The sequence below is a fragment of the Geotrypetes seraphini genome, chromosome 12 (genome assembly GCF_902459505.1).
Source record: "Geotrypetes seraphini chromosome 12, aGeoSer1.1, whole genome shotgun sequence".
In the NCBI taxonomy this organism is placed as follows: domain Eukaryota; kingdom Metazoa; phylum Chordata; class Amphibia; order Gymnophiona; family Dermophiidae; genus Geotrypetes; species Geotrypetes seraphini.
In genome coordinates, this window is record NC_047095.1 from 86,948,333 (window position 1) to 86,974,738 (window position 26,406).

General features: G+C 42.5%; 1 protein-coding gene across 1 annotated transcript in view; it reads left to right on the forward strand.

Moving 5' to 3' along the window:
- The window catches only part of ASTN1 (astrotactin 1), a 463,118-nt gene that overhangs the window by 249,890 nt on the left and 186,822 nt on the right, over positions 1-26,406 (forward strand). Inside the window, exons 12-13 of the mRNA XM_033915539.1 lie at positions 16,417-16,583; positions 23,124-23,318. Coding sequence (XP_033771430.1) covers positions 16,417-16,583; positions 23,124-23,318 — 362 coding nt within the window. The remainder of the gene's footprint in view (positions 1-16,416; positions 16,584-23,123; positions 23,319-26,406) is intronic.

The window sequence follows — 26,406 nt, forward strand, 5'->3', positions numbered from 1 at the left end:
TAGGAGAGTGTTGAAAATTAAATAGATGAAGTAAAGATTAGAATTTGTCAATTAAATAGATGAAGTAAAGATTAGAATTTGTCAAAGGCATCTTGAAATAGGAAAGTTTTAAGATTAGTTTTAAATTTTTGTAAATGAATTTCATCCCGAAGAAATTGAGGGAGAGAATTCCATAAGGTTGGGGCAGTAATAGCAAAATTAGTTTTCCTAGTATAGTAGGATTCTTTTAGAGACGGAATAAAAAGAAGTTTTTGATCTGTGGATCGTAAAGATCAGGGAGAACTTTGGGGTATTAATAATTTATCGAGGAATGAAGGTAAGTGAGAATGTTTGATTTTGAAGGTGAGCAGTATGATTTTGTAGATTATACGGTGCATGACTGGGAGCCAATGAGCCTCTTTAAGAAGAGGGGTGACATGTTCGAATTTACCTATTTTGTAGACTAGTTTAATTGCGGTATTTTGTATGAGTTGCAACCGTCGAAGTTCTTTTTGAGGTAGTCCATTTAACAAAGAATTACAGTAATCTAAGTGGGAAATGAATAAGGAATGAATTAAGATGTTAATTGAATCAGTATTTAGAATAGAACTGAGTGAACGGATGATGCGTAATTTAAAGAAACAAGTTTTTACTACTGAACTTATGTGGTCATGAAAAGTAAGATCTCTATCTATGGTTACTCCTAATAATTTTATTTTAGTATCCATAACTAAGGGTGTGGATTTGATATAAATAGTTCCTGGTAATGTTTCGGATTTTTTAATGGGGAGGAGAAGACCACAAGATTTATCAATTTTGAGTGAAAGTTTGTTGGAGAAAAGCCAATCACTTATAATATCTAATTTGGTATTTAGATCATTTATTTCTGAAGAGTTTGAAGTATTTATCGGGAAGAGTAGCTGTATATCGTCAGCATAGGCGAAAATTGAGAATCCCAGTGATTGGGCAAGAGAAAGGAGAGGGGAAAGGAAGATATTGAATAGTAGTGGAGATAAAATAGAGCCCTGAGGAACTCCAAAAGTTTGAGTTATCGGAGAAGAAGTTTGATTTTTTGCATGAACTTTAAAATAACGTTGATGAAAATAGGATATGAACCAGTTGAGAGCGTGACCTGTAATGTTACAGTCTGCTAATCTAGATAAGAGAAGGGAATGGTCGATAGTGTCAAAAGCTGCAGATAAATCAAGAGAAATTAGTATTACTGATTTTAAATGATCGTGGGAGTATTGTATAGTTGTAATGAGACCAAGTAATGATAATTCTGTGGAATGTGAAGTTCAAAAACCAGTCAGATAAGGATGTAGAGCATGTGTTTGATCAAAGAATTCTGATAATTGTGAATGAATAATTTTTTCGGTAATTTTAGAAATTAATGGCAGATTGGCTATGGGACGATAGTTATTTGGTATAGAGGGATCAGTGTTGTGTTGTTTAAGTTTAGGGAAAACTAGAGCTGATTTCCATGCAGTAGGGACGCAGCAATCAGAGAAAGATTTGGAAATCATTTCCCTTATATAAGGACCAAAGAAAGAAAATAATTTTTTGAGAAGATATGGAGGAAAACTTTCAATAATGTTATTGGAAGAGTTTATAGATTGTAAAATGGAGAATAGTTGCGTTAGGGACGGTAGTTTGAAATTAGAGAAGGAACTGAGAGGTAAGAAAGTTAAATCATTATCAGTAGGAGGCGAAAAAGCGGGAAGAGAAGGTCCGAGGTGAGTTCGGATAGTAGTGACTTTGTTGTCAAAGAAATGGGATAGTTCCTCAGCAGATGGTAGAGTTGAATCCGGAGGGGGGAGTTTTTTTTTTTAATATTTCGAAAGAGATTGTGCAATACTAAAAAGAGTGGATGAATTACTAGTGGTGGAGATAAGGTTTGAGTAATAGTCTTTTTTTGTTTGTTGAATGATCTTTTTGTAGTGAGAAGCTTTATCTTTATAAGATAAAAGGTCATTGTTGTAATGAGTTTTACGCCATTTGTTTTCTGCCGACCGTACCTGCCGACGGAGGAGGATCAAGTTTTCATTAAACCAAGGTTGGTGTTTCTTGGAGGTAGAGTTAAGAGTAGGTTTATTTTGTTTGACAGATTTGGGAGCTAATGAGTCTAGTAGGGAATTTGTAGCGGTTTCCCAATTAGAAAATTGTTCAGTGATAGATAGAGAAGAGAAATTTTTGAGATTTAAGTCGAAGGAGGATTGAATGGCAGGGAGAGTTATGGTATTTAGATTACGGTTGATAAAGGAATTGTTTGTCGGTTTGATGATTTTTGAATGAGTTGGTATGTTAGATTGCCACCAGCTGAATATCAGGCTCTATTTTTGTTTTAAAGCTTTGCAAGCATTGTAGTGTGGAAAACAGGTAGCTGAATGTTCTGGAAGTAGCTAGATCTTTCTGGCCCCTGCTGCTGTTGGAGGCTTCTTCTATATCACAGAGCTGCATTTACTCTAAGAGGACAGATTTTATTTTTCACCGAAATGCTATGGAAAGAGGAATGAGTTCAGGAAATATTTATTCTATTAGGGGATTTTCAACTCCAGAGCTCCAGATAATGTGTTCCCATTGTACCTGTGATGAAGACAGAGGAGCAGTTTAGAATTTCAGAGTTAAAGCTGAAAGATAATTTCTATACCTAGTGAATTTTATGGCAATGAGGATGGATTATACTAATGTATCAAGTGCACCTGACAGCAGTTTAATAAGCTGCCTCAGCAAATATGAATGGATATTGGATGTCTCTCCCAAGTCCTGCGCTTGGAATAATCCTGTGTAGAGATGAGAAGAGCAGACATATATTATTCTGGTTAAGGCACATGCTTGTGTCGCGGTAATAAAAGATGCCCACCATTTATTGAAAATAGTCAGAACCAGCAGCCTGCATGACTGTGCTTATAATATGGCAAAGCCGCAAGCCTCAGCAGTGTCTATTGAATTTAGGGATTTATTACCACACTGGTAATGGCCTTCTGGTGTAAACAGTTCAAAGTGTATTTTCCGCTATGGGAGCGGATAATGTATGTGCTGCAGCGCAGAAGCTTTTAAAAGTTGCAATAATGCAGCTTTAACATTATTTTAATAAAGAATGTCACCAAGTTGGATCACAATAAATTCCTCAGTAGGAGAGTGTTTGTAGTAGAGATTTAAGGAAATAGAGAGGTGTACGCACTCCAGTCTGCGCCTCAGTCGTTAACAAGCTCATGCTGATGCTTAGCCAAGGGACACACTTGGCTATCTTCTTTCACTGTTCTTTATTAGATAATTGAAACCCATTGAATCTCCAGTTCTAAATTAGAACTCATAGCTCTGCTGTAGAATAATTCTGACCTTACTAGAACTGCTTACAGTAAAGATAAAACAGATTTGTGTTCTGCAATTAAGAAACACTACTAGCAATAATGGTCTTAGATAAATACTTTAGTAACGACAAGGGATCTTAATGATTGCTTTATTAAGTTCCGATTAGGAGTATTCGTTTATTTTTGGAAAACTGAAATGTGCTCCATTTTACATAGAACGTTGAGATTGGAATTGAGATGGCCAGTTCCAGTAGTAATTTAGAAAAGGATCTGCTACTGGGGAGCCTTCTTCAACATAGCTGCAGGAGTCAGTAGCACGGCAAGGGTGAAAAGCACCTAGAGCAATGGTGTCCCTCCCCCACCCTCGTCTCCACCCCTCACCTCCACATACTTCTTCCCTGCCCCTTCCTGCTGCGCACGTGTGCTGCTTCCTTTCCCCCATAAAGCTGTAATATTCCTGGCGTGAGCAGCAACCCTCAAGTTGGTGTTGTGCCAGCATTGGTTCTTCCTATGACATAATTTCTAGGCATGGGTCCAGGAAGTGATGTCGGAGGAAGAGCTGACACTGGCGTGACAGCAGGTTGGGGGTTGCTGCTCGCACTGGGAATGTAACGTATGGAGGAAGGGAAGTGGCATACATACATGGCAGTGGGGGTGGGGGTAGAGAGGAGGATGGGTGCCTGCACCCTCAGCAAGACAGCGCCCAGAGCGCACCACCCTCCGCACACCCCTTACTACACCACTGGCAGAGTACCTGTACATTTTCCAACCCATGCAGGGGGGAGCAGCTATTTTACAAATACCATATTTTTCACTCCATAAGACACACTTTTTTCCACCCAAAAGTGGGTGGAAATGTCGGTACATCTTATGCAGCGAAGATAAATTTTTTAAATACCCCCCACCCACGCAGTTGTACCTTTTTAAATGTCCCATTATTGGGGTACGTGAGCTGACTGCTGCCCGCCCCCTCTGCTGCTCCCCGCCCGCCTGCCTGTCACCGCCGCTGCTCCCTGCTCCCTGCCACTGCGCCGCAACTCCAGGAAGGGAAGGGCCAGAACTGATGTTGGCTTGTGGGATGGCAACGAGCAATCGCTGCACGCTGGCCCTTCCCTTCCAGGAGTTGTGGCAAGCGGTGGAGGACCAGGGGCAGAGGAGGAATCGGCAGTGGGTAGGCAGGCTTTGGCGTAGCAGGGAGGGAGGAAGGCAGGCTTCAGTGTGGCAGGGAGGGATGGAATAGAAAGGGACAATTGTTGGGCCTGAGTGAAGAAAGGAAGGAAGAAAGAAAGGAAGGAAGGAAGGAGACTCATGAAATCACCAGACAGCAAAGGTAGGAAAAATTATTTTATTTTCAATTTAGTGATCAAAATGTGTCAGTTTTGGAAATTTATAGCTGCTATGTGTATTGTGTGTATATGAAAAATGAAAGGAACAGGGTGCAAAGCCTGGCAGGGAAGGGAGGACAGGGTGTGGAGCCTGGCAAGTAGTGTGGGGTTAGGTACAGAGCTTGGTATATATTAGTACACAGTTTGGTTCAGAATGTTTTTTTTCTTGTTTTCCTACTCTAAATCTAGGGTGCGTCTTATGGTCAGGTGCATCTTATGGAGTGAAAAATACGGTAGGTATGAAAAAAAAGAGCATCAGAGACCCAGCAGCTTCCACATGGAGATGGCAGCAATTACACATAGAAGCAGTGATTTCACAGCTTCCACGTGTGGCTACCTCATTATACAAATCTATAGGTGTAGGTGCTGCCAGTTAAATAGTATAGACACAATTTTAATTTGGTTTCATTTGGGAGATAGATATAAAATCCCTGATTCTATAAACGGTACCTAACTTCTAGGCTCTGTTGAGCACAATTGTCAATCATGCCCTAGACACTGTTTATAGAATCGTGCCTAGCAGTGCCTAAGTGGACGTAGGCACTGGTAGACATTGAAACCTTAAGGGTACTCTCATTTAGGCCAGGGTTTTCTTAGCCTAAATGAGTGCACCTAAGTTAGACCTACAAGGGCGTAAGTCAAACCATGAGCAAAATCCTCTCTGAATCCATCCAGAATCCGTTCCTAACAACATCTACTTGCTGGTAGATGTCTCGGAATAGAAGTCTATCTTGTAGTGGTAGGCGCCTACTTAGTTAGGCACCTACCAGCTAATTAGATTTTTTATTTATTTTTTAATGGCGCTTTCAACTAAAAGCAAAAATTAAGTTAATTTTGAAAGTAGGTTAGGTGCTTAGATCGGATAGGAGCACCAATCTAAGCACCTAACTTCAGGCACCTTTTACAGATTATTTTAGAAACATAGTTTCAAGTTTCAAGTTTATATTTGACTTATTGAATCGCTTAATTTAATTTGCTAAGCGATTTACAGATAAAAAATAGATACATCAGATTAATTATAAAAGGATACATAAATTTAACACATTATCATACAGAATAATAAATAAAGTCATACAAACTAACAGACACATGAGGAAAGAAAGGGTAGAACTAAAATCGTATATATTAAAGAAAACATAAATGGTAAAAATACAACAGGTAAGGGAAATAACGGGGAAATAAAAAGGTAAAAAAGAAAAAATTTAATAATAATCCTTAATTAAGCTCACACATTAAACGCATCTTTAAAAAAGAAACTCTTTAAGCTGCTTTTAAACTGTTTCCGATCATTTTCTACTCTAAGATACTGGGGCAAACTGTTCCATAATTGTGGGGCTATTACAGAAAAAATCTCAGTGCGATGAGTTCCAATGACTTTTAGTGATGGAGCTGTTAGAAGTTTTTGATCAGTGGATCTTAAAGAGCGTGATGTACTATATGGAATGAGTAATCTATTGATGAATTGGGGTTCATTTGTAGTCAATGTTTTAAAAACTAAAAGTAAGATTTTAAAAGTAATGCGATGGGCAATAGGGAGCCAATGTGACTCAATCAAGAGCGGTATAACATGGTCAAATTTTTTGCGGTTGTGTATTAATTTGATAGCCGTATTTTGAACTATCTGAAGACGTTTTTTCTCTTTTTGGGTGACATTTATTAATAAAGAGTTACAGTAATCAAGTTTTGAAATAATTAACGAATGAACCAGTATGTTTAGTGATTTTGGCTCTAAAAATTTGGCAATTGATCGGATCATACGCAATTTGAAGAAACATGTTCTGACAGTATTAGTAATGTGTTCATGGAAAGAAAACCTATCATCTATTGTAACACCTAATATTTTTAGGGATCTTACTGAATTTAATTGAACGTTATCTAGAGTAAACAGGGAAAGTAAGGAAGGGATCTTAAGAAGAAGACTAAAAGAGGAACCATGTGGGAAAGATGAACCCAAATTAAAGCTACATGATACAGAGTTCCATGCTAGGACTCACTGCCCAGGAAAAGGATCTAGGTGTCATTATTGAGGATGCATTGAAACCCTCAGCTCAATGTGTGGTGGCAGCTAAGAAAGCAAATAGAATGTTAGGACTTATCAGGGGAGGATGGAAAACAAAGATGGAAATGTTATAATGTTCTTGTATCACTCTATGGTATGGCACAGTGGTCTCAAACTCACGGCCCGGGGGCCACATGCGGCCCGCCAGGTACTATTTTGAGGCCCTCGGTATGTTTATCATAATCACAAAAGTAAAATAAAACAGTTTCTTGATCATATGGCTCTTTAGCTATAAATTACAATATTATTATTATTAATGCTTAGCCAAAAGGAAAGATTTATAAACTATAAAGAGTTTTACCTGATACAAAATTGTTATTTCTTTAATAAGACATTTAACTATTTTTTTCTGAGGCACTCTAAGTACCTACAAATACAAAATGTGGCCCTGCAAAGGGTTTGAGTTTGAGACCACTGGTATGGCAGTACCTTGAATACTGTGTGCAGTTCTGATCGTCATATCTCAAAAAAGATATAGCGGAATTAGAAAAGGTACAGAGAAGGGTGACAAAAATGATAAAAGGGATGGGACGACTTCCCATAAGAACATAAGAATTGCCGCTGCTGGGTCAGACCAGTGGTCCACTCACGTGGTGGCCCTCTGATCAAAGACTAGAGCTCTAACTGAGACTAGCCCTACCAACTCTTGTTCACCAGGAACTTGTCTATCTTAGTCTTGAATCCCTGAAGGGTATTTTCCCCTATGACAGACTCCAGAAGAGCGTTCCAGTTTTCTACCATTCTCGTGGTGAAGAAGAATTTCCTTACGTTCGTACAGAATCTATCCCCTTTCAACTTTAGAGAGTGCCCTCTCATTCTCCCTACCTATCCCCTTCAGTACCTTGAATGTTTCGATCATGTCCCTTCTCAATCTCCTCTGTTTAAGGGAGAAGATGCCCAGTTTCTCTAATCTATTGCTGTACGGCAGCTCCTCCAACCCCTTAACCATCTTAGTCGCTCTTCTCTGGACCCTTTCGAGTAGTATTGTGTCCTTCTTTATGTACGGCGACCAGTGCTGTACGCAGTACTCAAGGTGAGGGCGCACCATGGCCCGGTACATGGCCTATGAGGAAAGGCTAAAGCAGCTAGGGCTCTTCAGCTTGGGGAAGAGATGGCTTGGGATAATATGATAGAGATGTATAAAATAATGAATTGAGTGGAAAAATGTGAATCACTTGTTTACTCTTTCCAAAAATACTAGGACTAGGGGGCACACAATGAAGCTACTAAGTAGTAGATTTAAAACAAACCAGAGAAAATATTCCTTCACACAATGTGTAATTAAACTCTGGAATTTGTTGCTGGAAAATGTAGTGAAATCAGTTAGCTTGGCAGGGTTTTAAAAAGTCTTGGATACTTTCCCAAAAGAGAAGTCCATAGGCCTTTATGAGGTGGCTTGGGGAAATACACTGCTTATTCCTAGGATAAGCAGCATAAAATCTGTTTTACTATTTGGGATCTTGCTAGGTACTTGGGACCTGGTTTGGCCACTGCTGGAAACCAGATATTGGGCTTGATGGATCTTCATTCTGTCCCAGTATGGCAATTCTTATGTTAAGAAGCAGGAAGCTGATATATGAGGTGTCTAGCATGCTGCTTTTAAATTGATTAGTTTATATTAGAATTCCTGTATTAATAAAGCTATATTGAAGGACAGTTCCAGGACTCTTAGGCTTTGTAAAGCCTAGCATTATTTTAAGTAGTAGAGACATGACCCCAACGTGTCCTTCAGTTTCAAAATTCTGCTTAATGGCTTGAAAATGCTAAAGTACCTTCCTAGGCTAAAGTCTGAGCTGTGGAAACAGCTGGCACTGGAGCATAGTTCATTGCTTCCTACTTCATCAAGCATTACCATGTCTTGCCAGACTCAAAGGAGCAAAGCCGAAGTGCTGCTTTCCTTTGTAGGAGGTCTTCCCTTGATAGCACATCTGGTGGAACAGCTGGACAACAAATGCACAGGGAGGGGCAAGGCTGCTGGACCACATCCCCACTTGTCTCATTTGTTTGTTTGCTTTCATCGAAGCATCTGGGTTGCCATTCTGAGTAGAAACCTCATAAACTACCTGAAGTGTCATAACCTATGCACTCCAGCTGGCCAAGAAAAGAAACTGATTTGCTTGTGAGCCCACTGGGATGTAGTTCATTTCAAGACCTGGAAAGCTGCTGGCAGAGAAGTGGTTGTGTGCCTTGAGGAATTCTTGGCTGCAAAGAAAAGGAAGGAGAGGCGTGTAATGGCATTTTATCTGCTGGTGTCTAATGAGTCTTACAATATCAGCTTAGCGGGGGCTAGGAGTGAGGACTTTAAAGTCATTCATATATTTCCTTTTGTAGTTGCTAGAGATCTGTAGGTCTGAAAACTAGCAGCAAATGAGACTTTTTGGATAGCTGCTTTTGATTCATTCTGTCTTGAGGTCATGTTTTAACCCTGATTTGAAGGAAATAGAAAGCCCAGATCTTGAAACCTAGACATTAGTAACAATTGCTGACAAATGATCAAGTTTCTGGAGGGAAATTTTAGGCTTAGTCTGTCTTTGACATCTACTATCCGAATCCTTTCAGTTCCTGTAACCATAGTCCAAAGTAGAAGAAAGGCAGGGCTACTGTACATGTACACAGTTCACTGAGACGGAAACAAAAAATCTAGGCATGGTTAATCTTCTTTACCCAAGAATTTGTCCACCCTGTAGGTCTGTCAATAGATTTTGTTTCTGCAAGAAAAAAAATTTTGCTATTTGTAGTTTGTCTGCTGATCTCTATCTCTATTTATAATTAAATGAGATTTATTTACCACCTTTTAGAAGGAATTCATTCAAGGTGGTGTACAGCAAGAATAAGTCAAAGTTAGGCAACAGACAATTACAGCAGTAAAAATAACAACACAAGATATGGCATAATATGCCACATTACAGTGTCAACACAACATGTGATAAAACATTTTAATAGTCAGCAAAGGAAAGATGGAACGTCCAGATCAATAAGATAGAGTAACAGGAGTAAGCAAATAAGGGGACTAGTTTAAAGAAAGTTGCACATGAAATCAATAAGATGCATGAATATTATCAGCTAGGATAGGAGTAGATAAATATATCCTGCTGTAGTGTGTGCGGCTGGTGTCACTCCATGTTTGTGGAGGGAGTGCTGAAAAGTTCTCAGTCCAACCAAGAAGAGAATGATGTGGATATAGTTCAATCGACGATCTGAAACTGTGTCAAAACATAGAATTTTGTTTCTGCAAATTGGCACTTAATGAAATAAGATAACCCTCCTCTTTACTTTTATTTTTTTTAACTTTTATTTTTAACTTTTATTTTTTTTAACTTCGATGCAATTTTTAATCTTTCCCTTTCCCCTCTCGTTTCATTTTGTCTATGTTTCATCCAGTGGTGTACCTAGGGTATGTGGCACCCGGGGCCCATCATTTTTTGACCCCCCCCATGTTAAAAAAAAAAAATTTATAATGACCATGAAACGGAATAAATGGTCAGAATAGAAACAGGCAGTGAAAATTTTCTTTTATTGAACCTCATATATGTAACCATTATTCCAAACATAACATAACATAAATTAAGTCTGAATTGTCATGACATCAGAAGTACATATGGAGTAGTTGCAGGTGATGCTTGGGACAGTTCTGATTGTGTTAGTTCGGTTTTATGTGTTTTTTGAATAGAAGAGTTTTTATTTCTTTTTGAAGGTTTTGTAGTCTGTAGTCGAGGTCAATAGGTTGTAGAGTTGGGGGTTGAGTGTTAGGAGGTTGTCAAACAGTTTTTTTTCTTTTGACGTTTTAGGTTGGAGGGTGTGTGAATGGTGCGTGAGTTCTCCTATGTCTGGTTGAGGTGGATTGAATTATTTAACTGAAGAAAATAGTTACCCCCCTCATTCCAAACGCATTAATTCTCTTCCATTTTTGTTCCCATTATAAAAAAACACTGATAAGTTCCCAGAAAAAAAATACATTAAAATAAGAAGTGAAAACAAAGGCCCCTACAGATGAGAACATAACATAAAAAAAGCCTAACCGGGTCAGACCAAAGGTCCATCATGCACAGTAGCCAATTCTCATGGTAGCCAATCCAGGTCACTAATACCTGGTCAAAACCCAAAGAGTAAAAACATTTCATGCTACCGATCCAGGGCAAGCAGACACATCCCCCATATCTTAATAACAGATTATGGACTTTTCCTCCAGGAATTTGTCCAAATCTTTCTTATAACTTTTACCATAACTTCTGGCCACTTCATTTTTAAGTTTAGATCTTTCCTTCCAAACAGAGACCTTGCTAGATGTCAAATACAGCACAAGGTAACTTCACACAGACTTAGCTGTGCAGGAAATGTGAATCTCCTCATACACCCACCATATAGTGCAAAAATGTGCAAAGGTCTGTTTTTTCTTTCGATCACTACATAGCCTAATGCCACACAAGCAGCGCTGTTACAAACATATTCTGTAGGTCAATGCTAAGGTTAATAAAGTTTCCTTCCTTGGACCAGAAGGAGATACTGACAAACCACTGGAAGAGATCCCAAAACAACACCCAAAGACCCACTCAGTGTGTGAACCAGTTGAGTGGAGTGGACTAACTGGGGGTGAAAATGGTCCCGGAGTTTGCTCAGCAGAATTTCCCAGACCACCTCTTCCTCTCAACACATTGACACGCTGCCATCACCACCACTAGGGACACCTTACCGGGTAGGCCAGCAATGCTATAAACTTTATAAAACACATTATTATATTTTCTTATAAAGCACATATTTTAACTGAACTCTCTGACATCCTCAGCCTTTCCATTCACAAAAATAGAAGGAAGAAAAGTTCCCATTTCCTGCTGTCTCATGTCTCCGGCCTATACAATATTTTTCTTCTGCAGGGCTTCAAAGGGCTGACCAAATCCTCGTTTCACTTGCATTATAAAGTACTGAGGATGCCATCTCTCCCCAATCCCAGGTCCTAAAGTCTAAGACAGTAGCGCAAACTAATGCTGCCAGATTCAGGAAAAAAAATTTTGATTCGATTCAGCCTATTGAATTGGTTTTTCAATTCGATTTTCCTGCCCAGTTGGGTGATTTTTTTCAAAACTCCTGGTGGGTTTTATAGCTTTTTCACCCCCTTTGGCTTCTCCTAACCACACTGGCGCTGTGGTGTAAATAAAATAAAGAAACAAAAAGGACTTTTCCTCTCTCTGTTAAATCCTAGCTCATGTTTGCGGTCTAACACCAGCTCTTGCAGGATATACATTTCAAATCTGACATATTGTAATCCCAAAACAGAAAATAAAATTAATTTTTCTACCTTTTGTTGTCTGGTCATTATTCAAATCTTGTTGGTCCCAGGCTCTGGTTGTCTTCTGATAACTTGCTTGCCAGGGTCTCCTTCTTTCTTCTTTCTCCATGCTAACCATCCATCTGCCATCTCTGTCCTCCCTTTCCATTTCCCTTCCCTCCCCCGGAGGTCTGGCATAAGAACATAAGACCAGCACCCTAACTGAGACTAGCCCCACCAGTGCACGTTCCTGTTCAGCAGAAACTTGTCTAACTTTGTCTTGAATCCTCGGAGGGTGTTTTCCCCTATAACAGCCTCTGGAAGAGCGTTCCAGCTTTCTACTACTCTGGGTGAAGAAGAACTTCCTTACGTTTGTACGGAATCTATCCCCTTTCAACTTTAGAAGAGTGCCCTCTTGTTCTCCCTACCTTGGAGAGGGTGAACAACCTGTCCTTATCTACTAAGTCTATTCCCTTCAGTACCTTGAATGTTTCGTTCATGTCCCCTCTCAATCTCCTCTGTTCGATGGAGAAGAGGCCCAATTTCTCTAATCTTTCGCTGTACAGCAGCTCCTCCAGCCCCTTAACCATCTTAGTCGCTCTTCTCTGGATCCTTTTTTTCGTCTTCCTCCCCAGATCCACCTTTTCTTAACTATCCTTTCATCCAACATCTCTCCCTCCTTCCCCACCACCCCAGGGTCCACTATTTCTCCCTTTCTTTTCCCAACTAGCCTCCTATCCAGTATCTCTACCCCCCCCCTCCACACCATCCCTTGTGTCCAGCTTCTCTCCCTTTCTGTTCCTTCCCTCCCTAAATCCCATGGTCCATCATCTCTCTCCCTCTCCTCTATTTTCAGACCCATTATTTCTTCCCCCCTCCAAGTCCGGCATATGCACATCTCTTTGACCCCCCCTTCCCTCTGTGTACTTCTACACCAGGGCCCCCCTCCCTTGAAAGCCTGTCCCCCCTTAAAGGTCTGCAACCCACCCCTGAAGGTCTGCCCCCCCTTGAAGGCCTGCCTGCCTGTCCCCCTTGAAGGCATGTCCCCCCAAAAACCTGTCTCCCCCCCATGAAGATTTGTCCCCCCCTTGAAGGCCTGTCCCCCCCTTAAAGGCCTGTCCCTCCCTTGAAGGCCTGCCTGCCTGTCCCCCTTGAAGGCATGTCCCCCCGAAAGCCTGTCTCCCCCCATGAAGGCTTGTCCCCCCCTTGAAGGCCTGCACACCCCGAAGGCCTGTCACCTCCTTGAATGCCTGTCTCCCTCCTTAAAGGTCTGTCTCCCTCCTTAAAGGCCTGTCCCCCCTTAAAGGCATGTCCCTCCCTTGAAGGCCTGCCTGCCTGTCCCCCTTGAAAGCTTGTCCCCCCCTTGAAAGTCTGCATCCCACCATAGAGGCCTGTCTCTCCCCTGAAGGCCTGCCTGCCCACCCCACCCTGAAGGCCTGCTGCCCCACCCCGAAGGACCGCTCGCCCCCCAACCTGAAGGACCACTCATCCCCCACCCCGAAAGACTGCTCGCCCCCCCCACTCCGAAGGACTGCTCATCCCTCTGGCCTCCCCGCACCATTTACCATAGTGAAGCAGCCTGCAGCAAGATCGCGATGCCAATGATCTTGCGCTGCTTTGTGCTGTTTCCTCTGACATCAGAGTAGGGGTGGGACCGCAGCGGAGGAAATAGCACCGAAGCAGTGCAAGATCGATGGCATCGCGATCTTGCTGCAGGCTGCTTCGCTACGGTAAATGGTACGGGGAGGCCAGGGAATGGAATTCCGGACGCCAGACGCCAGGGGGGAGAACTGGACGTCGGAGGCGGGGGGGACCGGACGCCAATGACTTCAGGCCGGGAGCACCCCCTCAGGGCTTGCACTCAGGGTGGATCGCCCCCCCACCCACGCTTCCCCCTTGGTACGCCACTGCTCCTGGCCATGCTATAGAATTGCAATTGCTTGCGCGCATTTAAAAAAACGAGGGCAATAAAAGTAACAAACGGGGAGACGAGTTATAAACTAACACAGTATGTAGAACTAACTGCTAATCCACACTTAAAATGAAAAAAAAAACCCACAGGGGGTGATATATTTAACTAAGACCAATTGTGCACCCTGAAAAGGAGAAAAAACAGCATAAAAATCCTGCCCCGAATCGGGTCGTTATAAGGAAAATAGACTTATACCGCTGGGAAATTCCATCCAAGAATAAACCATTGCATCTTGCCAATAGACGCTGATGAAACTTAAAATCATGCCTAACTGTGTAAAACAGAGATGGAAGTAGTTAAGCAGCTGACTTACCATGTGTAGACTAGAGCTAGTCAGGGCAGACCGCTAGTTCACAGAAACTACTGAAAGAGACATCTCATCAAAAGTGAAACAAAAATAGCACATTGCTCTGACAGCGGGACCTGCACTCTGCACATGACTGGGAAGACTTCCAGGTCAGCTACGTGTGGCATGCTGCAGGCAGGAAAAGAAGACTCGCCTCTCACTGCTTCCAACCCCATGGGATCCCCGAGACCATGAAGGGGGTCCCCACAGGATCCCCGCGACCTGAAGGGGGAACCCGCGGGATACCCGCAGGTCCCGTGGGATTCCCGCCGTCCTCGTTCCCGTGCAGATCTCTAATCTGGAGGGCTGCTCAGCATGCGCAGATGACATCACACGCATTCACGCATGCTCCAGGCCCTCCAGCTGCAGCTGGAGCTCCTCCGGAAGAAGAGAGGAGGCTTTGTGGGGTTGGGGCTGGGGCGGGGCTGGAGGCAGAACTGGGAAGGACTGGAGGCAGAGCTGGGTGGGACTGGAGGCAGAACGGGACAGGGTCATCTGTCTGGGGTTTCCTGGAGAAAAATATGGCAACCCTAATCATAAGTTAGTTCCACAAGCACAAGCAGCAAGTCCTCATGAAATAAAAATAAAGTTTGGTGACCTTATGAACTTAGAGTAAAATTGACTTCCATGGCTGCATGCAGCCCACCACTGATTGCTAAGTGGCCCTTGAGGCCATGGGTAGTACAGTATACATAGAAATGATCCACACAAACATTTATTAAACAGAATGCTGTTGTCAGTGGAATTGTTGAGGGATAACAATGGGACAAGACTTGTTTGACAATGTTAGAAATTGTTTGGAAAAACAGAAGTATATGTTAACATACCTTTCTGGTTATAATTTATGTTCATTTAATTATTATATTTGAGTTTTGTTGGTAGTGAATTAAACTGTATGGTGCATTTCTGTGTGTAGCCCACTAAGGTATATAAAGGTTGTTTATCCTTGACCTAGGGCAGTGGTCTCAAATTCAAACCCTTTACAGGGCCACATTTTGGATTTGAAGGTATTTGGAGGGCCTCAGAAAAAAATAGTTAATGTCTTATTAAAGAAATGACAATTTTGCATGAGGTAAAATTCTTTATAGTTTATAAATGTTTCCTTTTGGCTAAGTCTTAATAATAATATTGTAATTTATAGCTAAAGAGCCATATGATCAAGAAACTGTTTTATTTTACTTTTGTGATTATGATAAACATACTGAGGGCCTCAAAATAGTACCTGGCGAGTCATGAGTTTGAGACCACTGGCCTATAGGAAGGAGATACTGTATCCTTATACCCGTCTAATATGCCTATCGAAACTGAGCTATACTTGAAAAAGGCATGAACTATTCTTAGTTTGGCATGTGTGCAGACCTCTGGTTCTGTCATATTAAAGAGTTGATATTTACCGACTGTGGAACTTTCCAGTCTGGGTAGGGTTAAGAAAGAGAGGGTACTGACTTTTTTTCACCAAGGTTAGGTATCTTGGAGGTAATATTCAGCAAGTGGTTGTCAGCATTTTTTTTTTTTTTTTTAATGCTGACTGTTTTTTAAAATGCTGACTGTTGCTAGCTAGATTAACCACAGATATTCCATGTCCGGGCACATGTCACTAAGTCTGGGGACTAAATACTGCTGGGCTGGCTACTGAAGTTTACACAGATCCCAGCCAATATTCAGCTGGGACCCATAAAAGACAGCTATGGAGAGCCCAGCTGAATATCAACTGGGGTCCGCATACCTAGTTTTGCAGTCTTAAGTCCCTCTGATCCCCCTAATTTAAAAAATTTAAATTGAATCAGGTTGGGCAGACTGGATGGACCATTCGGGTCTTTATCTGCAGTCATCTACATGTTACTATGATCATGTTACTATGATCGGCAGATCTTTTGAAATGAGCATGTCCTGATCTGGATATCTGAATTCCAATCTGAACTTTCTGTATTAACTGGGCCTTCTAGTAGCCCATCTTTCAGGATGGAAATTAGAAGTATATTTGCTTCTTCCTATCTATGAATTTCCCCAACTGCTGTATCACTTTGTCATTGTGATCTTAACTCCATGATGATTATTCTTACCTCTAACCTGCCTTTGCCTTTACATTGCCCTATAGTGCCCCTTTGGACTTAGCCCTATGAAGGATGGCACTGGCTGCTATGATCGACATGTTGGTGTTGACTGCTCAGATGGCTTCAATGGCGGCTGTGAACAATTGTGCCTTCAGAAAATGGTGCCCCTTCAGGAAGAATCCTCTCTTTATAATATCCTTATGTTCTGCGGGTGAGTGACCTAGACATTATATCTTCTTATGGAAGTTAGGGGGAAAAAAATGTGATGTATTGCAATACAACCAACTTTATGGGTAGCCCCAGTTTTTTCACATTGGCTAGGTGTAAAAAGCAAATAAATAAATAAATTGAGATCTGTTTAGCTGCTCTGGGACTATTAGCTTGAATACGTGCAATTAAGAGGGGAAGTTATTAACGTAGGGTACCGTTAAGATGAGTTATTTTAACTTGTGCTATTTTAGCACAGGTCTCATTTTATGTAATGAGACCCAGTTACTAATAACCCAAAGGGTCAGTTATTAAACCAGCGGCAGTGCTGCTGATATTATTCTCTGAAATTTAATGCCAGGCCAGGCCATGGCAGGCCATGGCCAGGCTGTGAATATCAGATTCTACCCCCAGACGTCCCCAAAACAGTCAGCTTTCACTTAAGGGTTAATTGCTAATTTTCAGCAGTGATAACTTAACCGGCCAGCAGCCTTTTCTGGCTTTTGCGCACCAACATGTAGACAATATTACTTATGCCATATAAAAGGCATGCATAAATGTGAACACATAATTTATAGTATACAGAAAAAAAGCTTGAGCTGTCTTTCATCAGTAATCAGCAGGGACTTCTGCTCAGAGATCATTTCAGGGTTCTCGACAGCGGTTTGGAGACTCCAGCTGAACTCAACCATCAGTTTCACATATACAGTAGCCTCTAAGAAGTCACAATGATGCCAGGCTAGTAGCCGAACTCCCGCAGATAGTAGAGAGGTTGTCAGCTCACTGGGAGGCCTGGGCAAGGATTTTTTCAGACCAGCGGGTGCTAGACTTCATTCAGGAGGGCTTTGAGTTGGAATTCTATCATTATATGCTGGATTTATTTGTGAACTCTCCTGCCAGACATCCAGAAAAAGCGACCAGAGTCCAAGAAAGAGTGAAATGGGATTGGGTAGATACTCTATATGCTTTATCATATCCAAATGACTGGAGACCAATTTTGGATCTGAAGTTGGTCAATGCAGTGCTGAAAGTGCCCCAGTTCTGGATAGAAACTGTTCAGTTGGACATCGCCTTGGTGGCGACCATCATCTGGCTCAGGGCCAGTGGGTGCTCTCAGAGGAAATGATACATCAACAGAATGGAACTGCAAGCCATTCATTTGGTGTTGCAGACATTGGAGATCAGGCTGGAAGGCAAGGTGTCAGGGTCTTCTCAGACAATGCCACAGTTGTGGCATATGTCAACAGTCAGGGAGGCACCAAGAGTGCTCTGTTGAGACTGGAGGCCTAGTTGTTTCAGTTGAGCAGATATCCACCTACAAGCACTATCAACTGTACATGTAGCAGGAGTGGACAATGTGCAGGCTGACTATCTCAGCCGGCAGACTCTGGATCCAGAGGAGTTGTCTCTTTCCCAGAAAGTCTTCAACAGCATTGTGAATTGATAGGGACTTCCAACATTCGATCTAAGGGTGTCAGCAACCAACAAGAAAGTTTTACTTCTTCAACCAAAGATTTGAGCCTTGGAAGTGCCGACATGGACACTCTAGTACAACCTTGGCTAGTTTCCCTTGTGGCCTATGATAGGCTGGGTCATTCAAAGAATAGTGACCCACCCAGCGTTGGTAATCCTGGTTGCCCCAGATTGGCTGCATCAGCTGTGGTGCATGGATTTGGTCAGTCTACAGAGGGACAAGTGTCTCAAACTGCCGCTTCATTGAAATCTTCTCTCACAGAATCCAGTGACCCTGGGGGAATCTAGAATGCTTTGGGCTTACAGGATGGCTCTTGAACATGTGACCTTAGTACACAAGGGCTACTCAGAGGTGGTCATGGCTACCCTCCTAAGATCTAAGAAACCAGTAACTGCTGCGGCCTATGCTAAGGCATGGAAGAGTTTTCAGCGCTGGTGTACTAAGCAGAATATGGAGCCTTTACAGGCTCTGCTGTCAGTGGTCCTAGCTTTTCTTCAGGAAGGGCTTGAGAAGGGCCTAGCAGTTGGTTCCCTTAAAGTGAAGGTGAAAGGCCTTTCTTGCTTTTGGGCTCAAGTGGAGAAAGTTTCTTTGGCTTCATCCTGATGTAGACAGAAATTTGAAAGAAGTGATGTGACTGTCTCCTCCTTTATGATATCTGTTCCTGACTTGTTGGAATCTTAACATTATTCTGTATTCTCTCTGCAAGGCTCCATATGAGCCCTTGCAAGAGGCGTCATTAATAGATCTTAGCATTAAGACAGATTTTCTGGTAGCTATCACTTAAACAAGAAGGATCTCAGTGCTGTGGACTCTGTCATGCAGTGAGCCTTTCCTCAGATTTATGGAGACTGGGATCTCGCTGCACATGGTACCTTCCTTTCTGCCAAAAGTGGTCTCAGCCTTCCACATAAATCAGGAAGTCAGGCTACACACTTTCCATTTAACGGGTTTGAGGAAAAAGGACAAAGCTTTGGCATTACTAGATGTTAAGAGAGTTCTTCTTCATTACCTCAAAATAACATGATTTTCATCTCTCAGATCATCTTTTATACAAATGAATCCTATCCATTTTGGGAAGCTGGCTTCTAAGGCTTCCATTTCAAGATAGATTTGTAAGGTTATTTCTTCAGTGTATATTGGGTGTGATAAGCAACCACCAATTTCTTTGAGGGCACACTCTACAAGGAGTGTGGCTTTCTTCATGGGCAGAGTCCTGGGCAGCACCACCTGAGGAGATGTATAGAGCGGCCAAGTGGTATACCTTCCATACATTCACAAACTTTTATAGGGTGGATGTGGCTGCATGACTGAATGCCGCTTTTGGGTCCTTGGTGCTAGCAGTAGTCTCATCTGCCACACCCTAGACTTAGAGGACTACTTTGGTACATCCCACTAGTTCAAGACTCATATGCCTTTTGCACTAGAAGGGAAGATTAGGTTCTTATCTCAATAATCTTCTTTCTAGTAGAAAGGCATATGAGTCTTGACAGATCACCATGCCAGATTTTGATTTAGTTTGTTTACTGTCTCAGACACAAGTGTGTTTTCTAGATGTTTGACCTACTCCTGTCAATCAGATCTGAAGAGTGATGAATACCTGGAAGGTCTCCACAGTGTCCAGATATATCCTCCTTGAGAGGGTTGTAGATAGTTCTATACAGTATATATATATTGTAGCGTGGCCGTCCCTTAGGGCATAACAGGGACCGGCACACAACCACAAAACAGCCCCAGCGTGCTTCCTCAAACGGGAGGAAGTCCCTGTGGTGGCGAGCTTACCTTGTGGCTAATGAACAAAAATGGCACCACACAGGTAAGTATCAAAAGAATGAACTTAAATTTATTTGTCATCCAGTCAGGGCCAAAAGAATACAAGAAAAGCAAAAGTGCAAAAATAACAGCAACAATAACTGGCAGCCCAATAATGCTGCACTCATCAGCCTGGTCTGATTAATACTCAAAAGTGTTCACCTTATGTCCCAGGTAAGTCTTACTTCATTGTGACAGCAATAGAACAAAACTCAATTCAGTCTCCAGTAGTCTTCAGTGCAAACAGAAAAACAAACTCATCACGTTGCAATGTTATGGATCTTCCCTTCTCCTCAGAGTTCAAGAGCAGAAGGTTGGTGGATTTGCCAAAGTGGCTCCTTGTCAGGACAAAGAATAAAATAAACCCTCAAATCTCACCTCATAGGTGTTGGGCAGATCCTGCCCCAACCTTCAGGGTATTTCAGCTCTTAAGAAGGACACTGCTAGTGTAGCTTCACTGCAGCCAAGCCTCAGCTTGCAGCAGCCATCTTGGCTTTAAAAAAAAACCGTTCCAAACATAAGAACATAAGAAGTTGCCTCCACTGGGTCAGACCAGAGGTCCATCGTGCCCAGCGGTCTGCTCCCGTGGCGGCCCATCAGGTTCATAACCTGTGAAGTGGTTTCTGACTATTCCTATAACCTACCTCTACTTCTATCTGTACCCCTCAATTCCCTTTTCTTTTAGGAACCTATCTAGACCGTCCTTGAACCCCTGTAGCGAGCTCTGGCCTATCACAGCCTCCGGGAGCGCGTTCCATGTGTCCACCACCCTCTGAGTGAAAAAGAACTTCCTAGCATTTGTTCTAAACCTGTCCTTTTTCAATTTCTCCGAATGCCCCCTTGTACTTGTGGCTCCCCACAGCCTGAAGAATTTGTCCCTGTCTACCTTCTCTATGCCCTTCATGATTTTGAAGGTTTCTATCATGTCTTCTCTAAGTCTCCGCTTTTCCAGGGAGAATAGCCTCAGCATTTTTCAATCTGTCAGCGTATGAGAAGTTTTCCATACCTTTTATCAGTTTTGTCGCTCTTCTCTGGACTCCCTCAAGTCCCGCCATGTCCTTTTTGAGGTACGGCGACCAGTACTGGACACAGTACTCCAGATGTGGGCTCACCATTGCCCGATACAGCGGCAAAATGACCTCTTCAGCAGTGACTTTTTCCAAAGCATAACGGCAGTTAAATAATTGTCCCAGCAGCAAAACAGCCAAAACCCAAAAAGTCAAGAAAAAGAAAACTTTTCAAAAACAAGCACACAATCCAATTAGCTTACTTCTATTTCTTCAGGAAGCACAAACTCTGGAAAAGCACTCCAGTCCATCTCCTGGTTCCTGGTTTATCTGTGCTGCTTCCTCTGTCTCTGGGTTCCTCTGTCTCTGGGCTGCTTCCTCTGTCTCTGTCTCTGGGTTTCCACGTCTGCTGGCTCTTGAAGAGATGGAGGCTCTTTCAACATGAGAACTTCCTTAGACTGCCCTCTCCTCTGAGACAGCCAGCTCTCTGAATGCTCAAGAGCTGCTGTGCCACACCCAGCCCTACGTTGGGGAAGGGCTTTCTGCAGCTGAGGCTGCCTTCTAACCTGTTTGGTCAGCAGTTTCAAAGATGGAGGATTTAAAGGGACCAAACCGTTTTTCCCAGGGCTATGTACTAAGTCCTGCCTGAACTCACTGGTTGATTTCTGGGGCTTCTAACTGGCACAAGGCTGGAATGTTTTTTAATGTTTCTATTAGCATTGGTTTTCTTTAGTTGTATTTGGTTAATGGCAGAGCAGACTTGGTTTTGTTGGGGAGTACCTCATGCCCCTCCTCTTTCTCCTTTTGTAGTGGTTGTCAACTGCTTTGGTATGAACTGAGGAGCAAGAGCGCAGAGCAGGGATAAAAGAGGCAGAGCCAAAAAGATAGATGACGTCTTCTACACAACTCACGATTAGAGGTGAATTACCCACTAGTTCTAGACTCATATGCCCTTCTACTAAAAAGATTACCCAGGTAAGAACCTAATCTTCTCTTAGATGCCAGAAGAATAGGGTCCTACCGGGTACCAAGTTATAGAATTATCCCCTAGATATCATCATTGCATGTGGAAGGCAGTGATAGCCATGATAGGCTGGTTCTGCCAAGGGGGCAATTTTACAACAGAGTTCCTTGGCAATGTTGGATGAGAACATATTCTGTATGGACACTACCCACACCTTAGTTTGGGGATGGGTCTGAGGGTAGGACATGAGCATGTTCTGAGCTAATTGATTAACACAACTACATTGCCGTGTGCTAACTGATTAGTAAGTGGATGGGGGTATAAGCCATTATCACCTACATATTAGGTGGCAGTAGGGGCTCATGCACTAAAAGCCATTCACTGATGAGAAAATTAGCACATGGAAGCACACAAAGCAACACGATGTTCCCATGAAAAACGTAGGTCAAAGAAAAAACAAGTGGGAAACTAGAGAAGTTTCCAAACACAAACTTTTATTAAAAGGAGAGATTCAATTCTGGAAACGTAAAAAAGACTCAACACTGCAGGTGTTTTGGTGCAGAAAACTATACCTACTTCAGGAGTCTGTCACTACTCTGCAGGAGATTGTTTGATAAAACAATGTGGTTGTGTTTCTTAAGTTTGTTTTGAAAAAAACACAACGTGTACTCAAGATGAAATTAAACAGAGAACAAAGTAAACAAAAAGTTTTGCTGGCTCCAGCACCACTCACTAACATCTGTAGTTTCCTACTTGTTTTTTTCTTTGAAAATTAGTGCATGGACATTAATAGTGAATATAGAAAAATCGGCCTAGGAAGTGATGTCAGAGGGGAGCCGATGCCAACAGCAAGTTCATGATGCTGCTCGCACTGGGAAAGTTAGAGGAATGGGGGAAGGGAAAGAGGGCATGTGCACGGCAGGAGAGGTGAAAGAGAGGGGGCGGGAATAGGACAGAGAGGGGTGCCACCTCCCTGGGCGCCTCTCACCCCCGCTACACCACTGTGAATTGCCTACCACATAAAATTTAAATCAGCCTTAGGTTATGTTATTTTTAATCTTTTGTTCACCGTATTGAACTTATGGTTATGCAGTTTATAAGTACGATGTTATGTTATGTAACTATAAGTCAACTATGCTGAATATTAGACTTATATCTCTCATTGCAATGCGTATAATTTTTTAATTAATTTGTGTTTTTCTTGTTGCATAATGTATATAATTGAGAAACATGTATGGCTCAAGCTGGTTCTGGAAACTCAATGTATTTATCAAAGGTTTTATTTTGCAGCTGCATTGATGATTACAAATTAGGAGCGGATGGACATTCATGCCAGCTCATCTCAGAATCCTGCCCCACGGGGAGTGACTGTGGCGACAGCAGAGAGATACCCATGAATCAAACACTCTTTGGAGAATTATTCTACGGGTACAACAACCAAACCAAAGAGGTGACAAATGGGCAAGTGCTGAAAGGCACATTCAGGTAACACTTAGCATTTATTCCCAATGCTAACTCATACTCATGGAAGGCGGGATGGATTCACTCCCCATGATGCTGGGGTGGCTCCTTTGTGTTAAAACAGATTTTAATTTCACATTTTTTAATGGTTCTGCTGCTCTTGGCTTTTGTTTCAGAGTGGCCTGCATCCTTGGGTGGTCTGGCACTTCATTATTTGCTGAAGATTTGGATAATTATTCATTTTGCATAGGCAGTAACGTTCTAGATGAATGGTAATGTACTGTAACAACCCCATTAATTCCTTAACAGCTTTAATTTGCATACTGATGAGACACTGACCAATGGGCTGAGCATCTTTAAGAGCGCTTGGTGGCATCACATTGCTCCTGAGCTTGTCTCTGTCAGTATGGTGATTCCCAGTGAATTCATCAGTGATGTGTCTCCAGTGATACAACCAACTTCCTATGCATATAGAACACTTGTAGCATTATACTGATGCTAAGCCAAATTATTTATGTTTTCTTTCCTTTAAAGGAAAACATGTTTTTTAATGATACCCCCATGTGATGGCCTACTCATCCAGTTTTCTGCTTAGTTTGGCCACTTGCCTTTTTGGCTGTACACTTTCACAACAATCTGTATGTGGGAATTCTTCTCTGCAATCATCATCAACACTTTATACTATGAAGCATAAATAATCAGCTATTTCTAAGTGATGAACAAAGAACAGTAATTGTAATTGCAAGGTATAACAATTGCAGCAAGGCAGGCTGGATAATTAAAACACCTAATTACATTCACTAAGAAGGGAAACTGATTGCCATAGCAGAGTGGACCATCCAAAATAAAAAATGGTGATTGACGTTTACCATAAGTGCATAGAATATATTGTGCATAGAATATATTGTTTTCTTTATATTATATTCTGTATTTTATATTTTATTAATTTGTGAATTGATTATGAATGTGAAATATTCATAGAGAATTATGGGAGCAATTCTGTAACTGACGCTCAAACTTAGGCACCGGGAAAATCCATGCTAAACTAAGTATTCTGTAAAGGATGCTCTGCAGGGGCCACATAAGAACATAAGAGCTGCCATACTGGGACAGACTGAAGGTTTGGACAAATTCCTGGAGGAAAAGTCCATAGTCTGTTAGTAAGACATGGGGGAAGCCTCTGCTTGCCCTGGACCGGTAGCATGGAATGTTGCTACTCTTTGGGTTTTGGCCAGGTGCTAGTGACCTGGATTGGCCACCGTGAAAACGAGCTACTGAGCTTGATGGACCATTGTTCTGGCCCATTAAGGCTATTCATATGCTCTTATGTTCTTAAGGTCTGTCAAGCGCAGTATCCTGTTTCCAACAGTGGCCAACCCAGGTCATAAATACCTTATAAGATCCCAAAGATGTTATGCTGCCTATACGAGGAATAAGCATTGGATCAACCCAAATCCATCTTAATAACGGTTTATGGACTTCTGTAAGAGATCATTTATACACTTAAATGACTTTCCACTACAATTGACTCCACCTAAGTGCACATCAGTTAAGCGCATGCTTCAGTTATCCGCACCCTACCACCATGGTCCCGTTTTTTGTGCATTAAAGTCAATGGACGTAAACTCCGGATATTTGCAACTCGGATAAGTACACAATCCGCTTATGCGCACTGATGTCATAGGTCCAACCTCTATTCTTTCATGTTACCTTCAGTCCGGTTAAATGCAATCACGTTCTGACTTGGAGGAAAGCCAGTTGGAGAACAGATTGGCCACAATGGCTAGGCTGGGACAGCTGGAAAAGTGAGTGCTCTGCTTCCTCTCAAGCTGTAGGGTATAGCTTTCCTGTACTTTAGAACTGAGCTGGCTTAACTACAGCCTTCCCCCCACCCTTCCTCCCACTCCTATTAAGTGCACACTCCGTTTAAGCGCACGTGGTGATCCGGTCGCTATTTTTTAAGAGGTTATTCATCCACTTAAATGACCATTTATGTTCATAAATGGCTGGCTAGAATACTGTTATTTACATAAGTTCCTGCTGCTTTAAACTAGGCCTTAGAGAATGACACAGGGAAAAATTTGTCCCTGTCTCCGCAGGAACTCAATTTCCCCATCCCGTCCCTGTGAGTTTTGTCACTGTCCCTGTCCCATTCCTGTAAGCTCTGACTTAACCACACAAGCCTCGAACACTTATGATTTTAAAGTGTTTGAGGCTTGTGCAGATGAGGACGGAGCTTGCAGGAATGGGGCAGGGACAGGAAAAGAACTCGCGGGGACAGGAAAATGAGTTCCCATGGGAATGGGGAAAAATTTGTCCCCGTGTCATTCTCTACTAGGCAGCTCCTTATTAGAATTACCCCCTTTATTTTGTATATAAATAGTCGGGTGATCAATCTTTTATTTTCTTTGTATTGCCAGCTGAGGTTTCTTTCCACCTTGGCAGTGTGCACCTCAATATGAACATTTACTGTTATAAGCTGGTAAAAAAAACAACAACCCTCAATCATGTATGAAATAAAAGGCATAGTAACTCAATGCTAGTCAAGTGTTGCTATAATCCTATATAATAAAAGGCTAACTCGCGCATGCGCATTCCTATTTGCGTGTTCCGTGCGCTGTAGGTCTGTGGTCGCAGGAGTGCGCATGCGTGAGTCCCCAGCCTTCTTCCCAGCACCTACCTTGGCTGTTAGCAGCGGCGCCTCATCTCCTGTGGGGACCTCATGTGTGCTGTGTCCGTCCGTGGCCGCGGCTTGAGGCGTATGTGCTAGTTAGGTGCATCGGGCGACAGGAGCGGCGCTGGCGGCGGATGGCGGGAGGAGGGCTCATGGTCCTGCCGCCGCTGCCGCTCCTGTTCACAGCGGCCTGCACGTCGCCGACTCCCAACCCTTCCCGCAACAACCGCTACTGCTCCTGTTCAAAGCGGCCTGCTGAGGTTCACGGCCGGCTGTAACGAACCTCGCAAGCCGCTCTCCACATGGTAGCTTTGAACAGGAGGATCAGCCACCTGGGGGGGAGGGGAGAGAAGGGAATGGGGGTTGGGAGAGACAGAAAGACAGACAGACAAAGGGTGCCAGGGAGAGAGAGAGAAAAATTGCAGGAGGGAGAGAGAC